This window comes from Manis pentadactyla, chromosome 11, assembly GCF_030020395.1.
Source record: "Manis pentadactyla isolate mManPen7 chromosome 11, mManPen7.hap1, whole genome shotgun sequence".
Lineage (NCBI taxonomy): Eukaryota > Metazoa > Chordata > Mammalia > Pholidota > Manidae > Manis > Manis pentadactyla.
Window position 1 is genome coordinate 32,449,543 of NC_080029.1, and position 12,580 is coordinate 32,462,122.

Consider the following 12,580-nt stretch of genomic DNA (forward strand, 5'->3'; position numbering starts at 1 on the left):
TCTGAGTTGGGAATTGGTGGAGAGAGCTACTTAGAAGGTTTCTTCAGCCCCTCTCAGACTGGGGACCCTCCAAAGAGATGCTACCTCACAAGAGTCCAAGTAAAGCATGGCCAAAACAGGCCTTGGGAAAGTGCTCACAAGGAAGTAAACTTGCCCTTGGATAGCTTTGGGGAAACAAAGCCATTGTCTTGATAGAGGATAGGGATTGAGGAACTGCTCTTTTCTGGGTTGGATGCCATCTAAAGATAGACACCAGCCTGTCAAGCAAGAAGATCATCTGGAATTTCATCTGAGTTGCCATGGCTACCAGCTGATGTAACTGAGCTTTTCTGTGCTGCTCTGTGGACCAGTCTGGCAGTCAGGTGAAGCTAATTGTCCTCATTTTCAGTGACAGCTTAATTACCTTGAACTTGATTTTTGCATAACTTACTCAATTTGTAGAGATGGGCCTTTGCATTCAGACAGATCTGAGTTTGAATCCTAGTTCTGCCACCTTTGGGCTTTGAGTGCATATCTCTGACCATGGGATGGAGGGATGTTAAGGGATGGGGCTGCAGTCTTGGTGGGGGGGGTGTCCTACCTATTCATGCAGCTTGGGGAGCAAGACTACAGCTCCCTAGTTAAGAAAACCCAGTTTCCTGGGTAACTGATGGCTGCATGTCCAAGAGGGAACTGCAGTGTAGGCAGTTGACTATTCTTATCAAGCTCCAGTAAGCAATTCCCATTAGTTAAAAATAGACATGTTGCAGTTAGGAGAAGTGTAGTTATAGGCTGAAATACTGTCACAGAAGACTGACTGCTGGGTCTGTTTTCACTTTGGAAAAGTGGTATCTTTCTGTGCACAGCTTCAGTCTTCTGAAGATTTTGAACACATTGGCCGATCTTCAAGTCATCCTGTATCCTCTGAGATTACAAAGGTTATAGTAATTTCCAAGCTACTAATAGGGGAAGCTAAAGAGGTGGAGTGGTGTGTGATTATCCTGGGCCTAGAAACAGGACTTCGGTCTCCTAACACTAGGCTCTGGTATATCGGACACCATGCTTTTTCCCACATCTGACTCTAGAAGCCTTGGTTTTCCTATATGGCCCACAGAATCCATTCTGGTAAAGAATTTTTTTTTAAGTTGGTTAGCAAGCCCTGGCTAAATAACAGGGAGGGTCTCGGGAAGCTCTGCCTTGGTGTTCTCTATCGCCACCAGCTTTAGAAATCTTTCCAACCAGCCCTCCTTGGTTTTGTTTTCGCCTTCTGTGCAGATCTGGAGCCCTTACAAGCAGCCAGGATGTACCGGAGACTTGGACGGGCGCATTGAGGACGATTCCCGCTGCCTCTATACCCACGAGGAGTATATCAGCCTTGTGCTGAATAGTGGTAGCGGCCTGTCACATGACTATGCCAACCAGTCTGTGCAAGAAGACCCCCGGATGATGGCCTTCTTTGACTCCTTGGTGCGCCGCGAGATCGAGGGCTGGAGCTCTGACTCAGACAGCGACCTTAGTGAGAGCACTATCCTCCAGCTGCACGCAGGGGTCAGCGAGCGCTCAGGCTATACCGACTCAGAGTCCTCAGCCTCGCCGCCCCACTCCCCTCTGCCCACAGTGGACGAGTCTGCTGACAGCGCCTTCCACCTGGGGCCCCTGCGGGTCACCACCACAAACACAGTGGCTTCAACACCGCCACCGCCCACGTGCGAGGATGCAGCCACTCGCCAGCAGCGCCTGTCTGCTCTGCGGCGTTACCAGGACAAACGCCTCCTGGCCCTTTCCAATGAGTCCGATTCTGAAGAGAACGCCTGTGAGGTTGAACTGGACACAGACCTTTTCCCCCGGCCGCGGTCTCCTAGCCCTGAAGATGAGTCCAGCAGCTCTAGCAGCTCCAGTAGTTCCGGGGAGGAGGAGGAGCTGAACGAACGCCGAGCGTCCACCCGGCAACGGAATGCCATGCGCCGCCGGCAGAAGTTGCTGCGAGAGGAGAGGCCCAGCGCCCCGACCAAGCCCGCCAACACCTACATTGGAGAAGACAACTATGATTACCCGCAGATCAAAGTGGATGACCTCTCCTCCTCCCCCGCCTCCTCCCCTGAGCGGAGCACTTCCACTCTGGAGATGCAGCCAAGCCGGGCATCGCCGACTTCTGAGAAAGAGTCGGTTGAACGAAAGATCTATAAAGCTTACAAGTGGCTCCACTACTCGTATATCTCCTACTCGAATAACAAGGATGGAGAGAGCTCCCTTGTGTCTGGGGAGGCAGATGAAGGGAGAGCAGGAACCAGCCACAAGGACAGCCCGATCCCTTCTTCTAGTAAGGAAGCCTGTCTGAACATGGCCGTGGCCCAGAGAGACCAGGACCTGCCTCCTGAAGGCCGCAGCAAGGACACTTTTAAAGAAGGGACTTCTGCCAGAAATCCTAGCAGTGGCCCAGGCCATGAGCACAGCAGTCACCCTTGGGCAGAGGTGCCAGAGGACGCCTCTCAGGACACCAACAATGGTGGCTCTGTAGAACACTCTTTTGAAACCAAGAAGCTCAATGGGAAGGCCCTGAGCAAGGCCCTGAGCAGCCGAGCAGAGGAGCCGCCCTCCCCTCCTGTCCCCAAGGCATCTGGCTCCTCTCTCAGCAGCGGGTCTGGCAGCTGTCCCAGGACCCAGTCTGATGACAGTGAGGAGAGGAGCCTCGAAACCATCTGTGCCAACCACAACAATGGGCGCTTACACCCCCGGGCCTCCCACCCCCACAACAATGGGCCAAACTTTGGGGAGCTAGAGGCAGTGGCCTATTCTTCCGCAGGGCATTTGGACACTGACCGTGATAATTTGCCCTTGATGGGGACACTCCTACACAAAGATTGTTGTGGGTCTGAAATGGCCTGTGAGACCCCTGGTGCTGGAACAAGAGAGGACCCCACTGACCCCCCAGACACAGACAGCAGCAGGGCTGTTCATGGCCATAGTGGTCTCAAAAGGCACCGAGTCGAATTGGAAGATACAGATTCAGAGAATTCCTCTTCAGAGAAGAAGTTAAAAACATGATAAATACAAAGGGAAACCAAAAGGCTATGGGAAGTAGCTTTACAAAAAAAAACTTCAGTCCTGTTTAGTGAACACAGAGGAAAGGAAAAAAAGTATTAAAGGCACATAAAACCAGGGCCTGAGATTTTGTGTCTGATGCTGCTCCCTTCTATTCAACAGTGGGTCTGAATTAACTGCCCGTTCGGCTTGTGCTGTGTGTAAGGAAAAGGATAAAACATCCAAGTGACTCCTTTCTGGTGAGAATTAAGCAGAGCATACCTGTGCAGATTCTGTTAGAGTAAATCCTGGTTGAGCCATTTGACTTTCCGTGTGTGTGTGCACTGGCACGGGCAGGCTCATTGTCTCAAAGACTGTTAGTACTCTATCAGAAAGGATCTATGGGTCTGTATTTTTTGCCATCTCACCTTGTTTACATGCCATAGGTGTTCTGGTCTTAACGATGCGTTCCTGCTGAATCAGGTTGTGCTGCCAGTAAGTTGTGGCTTTGCACTGAAAGAGTGGGGAGGAGAATGGAAACAGGCCTTCAGCCCATTAGCTGTGCTGGGAAGGAAAGTATGGGTCCATTTTTAATCTTCCATGCTTTCTTTTCATGTCATTTCTTCAATGAGCATTTAATATAGAAATATTAAAAGCAGAGCATTTTTAATGCCAGTGAAAAGTTAGCACTTAAGATCAGATGCAAAAGAACATAGGTCCCTGATAAATTTCACCAATTGCAAATTAAACATAGGTCACTGATAAATTTCACTGATGCTACAGCACATACTGTATGGAGGCCATAAAATAAAATTAGTTGTGGTAACACTTTAACCAGTTAGGTACTATTTGCTGAAATGGACACAAAAGGCACTTCTTTGGCCCCACAGGATGACTTCTAGGCATATTAAAAAAGGGGGAATAAAACAGCTTTTAAGAACTTTGTGCTCAGACTACTAAAGTGGATGTAATAGGTGTGTTAATGAAGTGTAGTAAAAAGAAGAGTGTCGTACTTTATTCATTTAATTCAATGCACAGTGATTGATCAGAATTGATGGGACTAGCATCTTCCCATAGACTTGCACCAGGCAGAGGCTGTGGTGTTCTGACTATATCTTGCAGAGCAGTAGGCATCTTGAAGTAACAGACTCTTACTGAGTTGGTCTCTTTGGAGGCAGAGGGTGGGGAGAGAGGAGTCACTGGTTTAACTCCTGGCTCCTAGAAGGGATTCTGTTTCTTTGAGGTATATAAAGATTGAGAGGGGAAAAGACCCGAAAGATTTTAAGCATGGCAGTGGTGGAAACAGTCATTTGGTTTGCAATGAGGGTTATGCAAGGCAGGAAGACTTATTAGAATGACCAGATAACTTGTTGCATAGATATGGAAAGGCAGTAGAATATGGGCAAGAAAAGAGGAAGAGAAAGAGGGAGAAGAGCACTGTAACGTTCTTGGGTGCAAAGGTGCTAGACAGCTAGGAGCCTAGCTGGTGGCACTGGCATAGAGAGGCCCTAATATGTGATTGGTGTGTCCTCATTGACCCAGCGCTCCTTTTTGAGGAGGACCTGTCCTACCAGAACTGAGACCAAGGGGAGACCACCTATGGGGCATGAAGACTTGGATGAGTTTAGGCACTGGAGGAAGGGGGTGTTATTTATACAAGGAAGGTTATTGATCTAAGCCAAAAGGAGACATCATTTTTCCAAGTTTTGTGAAAGGAAAGATGTATCTGGTATGTGTGATGTGACTTGGGCATGAAAACTCTGTCTTAGAAGGAGATGAAGGAGTGTGATTAGCAGTGGGGATGCTTATAATTTAACAATAATCTCACTGGGGGTTGGGAAAGTGATTCTGTAACCATTAGAAGTACTTTGGTTTTGTAATCAAAATGGTTCTATGATTTGTCTTTGACTAGTACTCAGATACTTGTAAATTCTGGTTTTATAAGCCCAAGTTATTTTACATTTGCTTTCCCAAAATTTATTAAATTGGAATTTTTTAATCCTTTATATTCAAAAAAAAAAAGATACAATCATTCAGTGTGTGTTTCTCTTCCCCTTCCCAGTCAGTATAACCAAGCTTTCTGTTTTATTTAATCCAGTCAGTAGGTAGCCTCTTCTGACTTCTCTAAGGGCAATCCACATATCCACATATCTTCCTGGAGAAAAAGAAATAATGAAAAGTTCCTTTGCGGACTAGCCAGTTGGTAGTTACTATTCCCAAATGTAGAACTTTGCTTTGTTGTGTTAAAAGCCTAAATCTTATTTGGGTACTCAGCAGAGAAGTCAGAGTTCATTCTGGTTCAACTTTAGTATTGAAGAAAGATTTTTTTCTTAGCAAGGATGCTTTCTATCCTTGGGGGAGACTCTTCCTAGCACCCCAGGTACAACTTGCCAGGAGACAGGTGTCACAAAGTTCCCACGGGAGCAGGCTGAGAAATGCTTATCTCTGTAACCACTCCATTCTCGTTTTCAGTAATCTAGCTGTGATCATGGATCTGGAAACCTAGCAGAAACCACTTCACAGTTTCTTTGCCTAAACCCTTGTAGAACTGAGGCCCCAATTTTGGAGGCACATTTATTTCCCAAATTTTCGGTGACAGGTATTTGACTAGCAGGATAGATGGCACTGATTAGGTAAAAAAAAAAACTGTGCGAAAGTGCCTCTTTTTTTTTTCTGCATCCTGTACATAAAATTGTAAGTGGCTGGTCCAGATATATAAAATGTTCTCACTTTATTTTCCACCTGGTTTTGTGTTTCCTGTGTCTGTCTCTAGGACAGCAAGTAAATGAGTTAAATGAGTAGTTGGCTTGGAGCAAACGAAGGTTGCAACTGTGCTTGATTTACTAATTTGGGAGGCCCTTGTTTGTCAAGGCACCTCCCTCTGTTGAAGCCTTATCTCCTCATGAGCCCCACCTCTCCCAACGACACTAGCTCTTCTTTTGTGTATATGCAAATAAACCTATTATTCACTTCTCATGGCTTCCTCTTCTCTTCCAGGGAAGATTTGGTTGCTTAGACATCCCTCCTCCTTCATTTCTTTTCTATTTTAATTCTTGCCTAGTTGGAAACTTGATTGAAAGCCACACTGAAGACTAGAAGAAAAACTAGTACTCCACATCCATGCCAATGGTCATTGTCGCTGCTAGGTATTGGGACAAAGAATACATCTAGACAGCAAAATAGGGTAAAAGGAGGTGTCAACGTTCCCCCTTTAACCAGGTTTGGACAACTCAGGACAATGAGATGCTGGAATTGACCCTTTAATTAGTTGGAACTGAGGCAGTCATATAGTGAAGTAACATTACAAAAAACCTCAAAAGAAATTATATTTTCTAATGGTTCTAAATAAATTGCTTTCCAGCCCTGTCCCAGGCTGCATTGCAAACTTTCTCTTAAAATAAAAGAAAAGCTTATTTATCCTGCCTATAAAGCTGCCTCCTTGAGTTAACTGAAAAATTCTTGCCAACCAAGACTCTTAGGAGGAAAATAGATATTTCCACGGGAAGGCTGTCCATCCCTCATGACCTAATAAGCAAGGCAGCGTGCCAAGGTTGAGACACTAAGGTGAAGTAAGGCTTGGTGAGTCCAGACTTGTCCAGAGCAGCAGGATAATGGCTTTGGACAAGCTGTGTGGTTCTGTCAGGATATGTTAGTCTAAGTGCTCATTTGTCTTCAAGCACTTACAGTAGAATGAAATAACATGAATTCATGGAAGTAATTTGGGATTTCTTGAACAATGCTTTCCACATGCAACAGAGGAAACATGAATGTGAAACAAAAACTTGAGCCATCTGTACCCTAATTGTATTTCTCTGTCAGTACAAAGGTGGTAAGGTGCCTCTCAAATGGAGGCTTAGAGGCAAAGATAAACTTCACTGAGGCCAGTACTAACATGGCCAGGGATAAACAGGAGTTGCCCAATTCCATTCACTGTGCAGGGTTTCCATGCACTGGGCAGAAGGGTCTTACTGCTTCTCTACAAGGCAGTCACATTGTAAGTATATGTAATAATTTCAGATACTGAAGTTGGGAAATGACTCCTTTCTGAGCACAAAGCCATGAGCTAATGGAATATTCAGCTGATGTGCAGAATACCAGCTTACAAGTCTCCCTCTATCTGGCCTTGTTAATAACCCTGCTGAGGCCAGAGAAAGGCAATAAAAAACTGAGATATCTGGGTGCCAACCCAGGATCCTTAGGCATGAGAGGCATTCTTGTGGTCTAGGGAAGCTGGGAGGGAAGATACTTGGAGGGAGGGGGATTAGGAAGACTGCAATGGAAGAAATGAGATGTTGAGTTCAACTGTGAATCCACAGAACTAGCACTGAACATGCTGTGGAATGGCCATCAGGTTTCTCCAAAATCCCCAAGTAAAATCCTGAATTTATAATCGAAGTCATTTAAAGTGCAGGATTGGTTTGGGAAATATTCTTTTTGCTAGAATGCATAAATTCCATGGAAAGATGATCTAAACACCAGTACACTGAAACAGGTGAGTGTGTGGTTGTTGGTGATTAGCATAGGTTTTTGTAGAGTAACATCTCCCTACTGGACTATTCCTAGACTGGTTAGTGACAATATTTGGAGCCTACCCCTACCACCCTTTGTTACTTTCTTCACTCTTCATGTCTGAGTCAGTGTTCTCTAATATTTCTAGTCTCTTCAAGACCTTGAATTGTTAAGGATAATTTATTTTCCTCATAAGAGAGACCTGTGGGTGGGATGGAGATGATACTGAACGAGCAAAAGAAGTAGATTCTATACTGGTTCTTCAGTGGAAGGCATGAGCCTTTGGCAAATAACGCAAACTCTTGGGAACTGTGAAATGGAGGTCCCTCTCAAATGTAGAATTAGATTCCTTCAATTCCATGAGCTCTCTAGATGCCATTCTGATGAGTTATCATTCCTGAGACATCCCTGTAGTGTTCACCAAAACCGTTTGGTGAGCCAAGATCCTTGGCAAGTATGCGCTGCTCAGAGCCTCAGACTCCTCATAATACCTCAAACAGTGTGCTGAGAAAGAGTCCTTACCTCAGCACATGGTTAGAGGATGTAAGTATATATGTAGCTTAACAGTACCTACAGTGCTTGCCATCACTAGCAGCTGCTGTCTCTGCTCCCACTGCTAGTTGATGTCAATGTGCACATGACATAGAGATCTTTTTTGAATGGTCTTCCAAGGAACATAGAAAGTTCTTCAGCGAAAGAATTTGCTATTAGCAAACTGTAATGTAAAACCACAGAGAAAGAGTAAATTATCCCTATTATAGTGGACCTGACTAAAGCTGAGTTTTAGGCCTTGGACCCCACCTCCAATTTGGGAAACCAACTGTCTAAAGGCTGTCTCTGAGAGCTGGGTGCTAAAGAAAAAGGCAGGCCTGGCTGACAGCAGCCTCACAGATCCTTACTTACAACAGCAAGTCTGTAGCAGTTAGGGGAGAAATGGCAGATTTCATTAAACTGTAGTCTTAATATGGTGGTGCAGGCAATGACCCAGAGCTCAGAAGCTGGGACAGCAAAATTCTGGCCTTCAGAGCTGAAATTCCCGAATCAGGCATTGGGCCAACCCTAATCAGGAAAGTGGCAAGCCATGGAAATACTCTGTTTGTGCCAACAGAGTTTTTTGTTTTTGGTATCATTAATCTATAATTACATGAGGAACATTATGTTTACTAGACTCCCCCCTTCACCAGCCAACAGAGTTTTGACCAGTTTTCCATGCAGGATTGTTTCATGAATGTATGTGTGTTAAATAGTCTGTAACATCTAATTCAAGAAGCTAAACCATAAAAAAGCCAACAGAACTCTGACTAGGCCAAGGGGAAAGAGGGTCAGAGTTCAGTCCATGAAATCTCAGGACAGATCTGGAGTGGGGATCCAGAAGCACATGCCTGGGGCTTGGAGTGGGCGGGCAGAGAGGATGAGAGAGCAGGGCTTCCAACTGCTGGTGGGAAAGAGGTCATGGACATATACTTGGGGAATGTGGGGGGGAGTTTTTCAAATAAAACACCTGCCAGAAGAGAAGCCAGAGCAAGTGTGGAGTAGACTGGGAGGGCAGGGGCCTCTTTTAGCATTTTGACTTGGTAGTGGTGGGGGTGGTGAGTTATAGCACCCAGTTCAGCCCCCTCATGTCAGAGATGGGGAGCCCCAGGCTGTGGGGTGACTTGGCTTGGCCTCAGGCTAGTGCTCTCCTCACTAGCTGTGGTTCTTCGGTTGAAGGGAAGTACTCGATCTCCCCACCCTCACCCAGCGTGACTTCAGAGGGGGCTCTTCCTACAATATGCAGCAGGAGCAAGGAATTGAAAATAGCCTGTAAGGAGGCGAGGTGGGATGGAAGAGCCTGGTGCAAAGGAAAAACAGGGTCAGCTGAGCTTGGACCACCCTCACCCCCAGAAAATCAATGCAAGGGTTTTTACACTCAGACTAACATGACTTGTCTCTGTACCTCTCGGCAACTGTGCCTACTCCCAGATTGCTGAATGCCATCCTGATGTTTCAACAAATATCAGTAAATCCCTCAAAAGACTTTCAGAGAAAAGCAATAAACATGTTGGAAGACTTGAAGGAAAGATAAAAGGGACCAGAGGGTGGGAGCTGAGACCATTAGGTTTTAGGTATGCAGGGGCTTAAGAATGGGAGACCTTTCAAGTTGTAAGCACCCAAGGACCAGAAGAGGAAGGAACACATTTTAAGTGGAATCTGCCCAGTTACAGGCTCAAGAAGATTGGCTCAAATCTCTGTTCTTCTTGGCTGTTGAGTCCTGGTAAAATCTTTTTCCTAAACCAGCTGTTAGAAGCAGCTTACAGCTCAGATCTCTTTATCTTCATCGCCATTTTAAACATCCCTGCGCAGAGGAAACTCCTGCACTTTGATCCTCGAACAGCTGCCTGGGTTGGAATTCCATGGGCAGGGGCTGCCAAGTTTAGCCTTCTTGAAGAAGGCTGGTCAACCCCAATACATGAGACAGCTGGTGGAGACTTTGCCTCAATTCCAGATCTGGCTAACTATGGGAGCAAAAGTTTGTACAAAGGCAAATTTGTCTTTCTGCTCAGGCCAGTGTTGAAATCTGGTAACTCCCTCAGCCTGTCCTTCTGTGGAGAGACCCATGAGGACGTCCCCGGCAGGCCCCTGCTGAATCAGGGTGCTCTGTGAATTCCTTACGAGGCCTGTGGAGTCCAGTCAGCAGCTACGTCTGATCTACTGACTTCCTTCCTCTCCTCCCCTGATTTGGGGTCCAGCTGACAACTTAACTTCCCCCTAAGCCTAGTGGGTTCTCCCTGATAGCCGGCATTCGGACCCACTGCCTCCTGAACATCTATACTGCTTTTACCTCTTCATTTCTCAGGCCAACATGTATGAAAGGAAATATTCAGGAAAAAGCAAGTTCTTGGATTCCACTCAGAAGGAAAGGAAGTGGAAGGTTGGCTGGGCTGATCCAGATGTTGGTGCACTGGACAGCAGGGGCAATGGGGAGCCAGACAAGGTTGGTGGGGTGGGGAGGCTGAAAAGGCAGAGAACCAGTGACAAACATGCCTCCTTTGGAAAGAAGTCAAATTTATGAGAGATGAACTGCTGGAGCAGCAGGCCTAAGAGACCCAGCTATGTCTTCAAGAGGACCTGCTTGTTTGTGTCCAATGAGATCATTTAGACTTCCTGTTTTGATTGACTCATAGGATCACAGATGCAGTGATAGATCAAGGACTCTGCCACCTCAGCCCTTGGTGCCAATGGGGCAAGCGACAAGGCCTTGGCAGTAAGGAAGGAACTCTCTGGCCAAGCCCTTGCCAGAAACTCCTGGCCTTATAACAAATGACAGTCTCTTCCATTCCTGGATGGTGCTCAAGCCCCAGGGTTCCCACCTTCAAAATCTAGAATAGTGGGAAGCCTCTTCAAGATGATCTATAGGCACCCCAGGGCAGGACTACAGCTATGCTTCTGCAGCCTGTGCAGGGCCTAACCCGAGGGCTGCCATTCACACCATAGCCCACGGGCGGTACTCCCAGATCTGCTCAGTACACAGCATCCTGCCAGCTCATCAAGTGAAGCTCCCAGATCATGTGAGCGCCATGGTCCTCCTCTATCCCCTCCATGCCCCCAAGCTGAGTGCACTCTGGGCTCTCTCCAGGGTTTTGCACATTCCCTGACCCAGTCCTTCCTTTCTCCTATTCTGATGGAGCTCCCCTAGTCCCCACACCAGACCGGCTCGGGAGCACAGGTTGTTGCAAAGTTGGGTGTGGACAGAAAACCTGAGCCCTGTGCACAACTGTGCTACCTGCTGAACCCACAATCACAGGGAGTTTGTTCTTCTCAATTCTGGTGTGACTTCAAGGCCTAGAAGAGGTCCAGCTGCCCGATTAGCCAGGCTGCTTCTGTTGTTTATCCTCCTCCCCCGAAGACTCTCAGTAGGCCCCACTCTGTGGGGGGCAGCTTCTGCCCCCACCCTGCCTTCTCATGACCAGACCTTCCTTCGCCCCTTCCTGCCCACTTCTGGTCATTTCTCTCCAGCTGCCGCTTCCCCTCGGTCCCAGCAGTGAGGAAACTAACAAGCTATTCCAATTCCAAACTGTCTCCTGAGCCTTGTGTCCCTTCCTGGTGCCAAGAAACCTTCTTCCCTCATGCTCTGAGTCATAGCCCAGTCGCCTTAGAATAGCAGAAGTAGTGAGTCAGGGAGAAATGAGAGGCTTGTGAGCTGGAGAGTCTGGGGTAGTAGAAAGAATGTGTTCTGTAAAACCAGAAAGACTTAGGTAAACTCTCTGCTCTGTGATGTGGGCTAGGTCACTTCATGCTTCTGAACCTTAATTTCTTAATGCACAGTTGAGCTGAGGCTTACCTTGCGATGTTACCAGGTGGATTAGTGAAAGATATAGGTAAAGCACCTTGCACAACATCCAATATGCAGTAGGCATTGGTTGAAGGGAGCTGTTCATGTTTCATGTTCTCATAATAATCATGACTTCTTTCAGGTCCAAGACCTGCTGACCTTTGAGCCCCTGTCCATGGTGCCGGTAGTAAGCAAAACGCTGAGAATAAAGGAAGTAGGGAGTAGGGAGTCCTGGTGTCTTCTGCAAAGATGTCCTCTCCTCCACCTTATCTATTTCCACAGTGTTTATGAGATAGCGGCACTAGAAATGAAGCTCAGCATTGTGAAATACTGGGTTCTCTTTTTGTCCTAAATAGCCAGCCACAGTAACCACTCCATAGAGCTAGAATTTGAAAGCCAGAAGCTGATGAGGGGAAAGAAGTGGCAGCAGGCAGAGGAACAAGAGGCACATTCGCTGTGTCCCCTGCTAGCTGCCCTCTAGGCCCTCCCAGTGACTTACTGGGCTTGCCAGACAGAGCTCTGGCCTGACCGTAGGAGTATGGCCTGCACTTTAAGAAAAGCCAATTAGGAGAAATCCAAACTTAGGAAACTAAAATGAGGGCAAGGGGCTTCACATTCTTGGCCAAAGACTTCTGATGATGCCCCGCTGTTGTGTAAAAAGAGGCACCCTTGGCTGTAGGGACATAGGGTAAGCGCCGAGTGAGCCCCTTAAAAGGAAACCACCCCTCTTCAGTGGACCCGCACTGATATGTTAACCTC

The 12,580-nt window shown here is 46.9% G+C and overlaps 1 protein-coding gene across 5 annotated transcripts in view; it reads left to right on the top strand.

Annotated features, from left to right (window-relative positions):
- DCAF5 (DDB1 and CUL4 associated factor 5) overlaps positions 1-5,974 on the top strand; it is a 109,033-nt gene extending 103,059 nt beyond the window's left edge. For all 5 annotated transcript variants that reach the window (XM_036913377.2, XM_036913378.2, XM_036913376.2 and 2 more), the window contains one exon: positions 1,255-5,974. In XM_036913377.2, coding sequence (XP_036769272.2) covers positions 1,255-3,024 — 1,770 coding nt within the window. In that variant the 3' untranslated portion in view covers positions 3,025-5,974. The remainder of the gene's footprint in view (positions 1-1,254) is intronic.
- Positions 5,975-12,580: the final 6,606 nt, after the last annotated feature.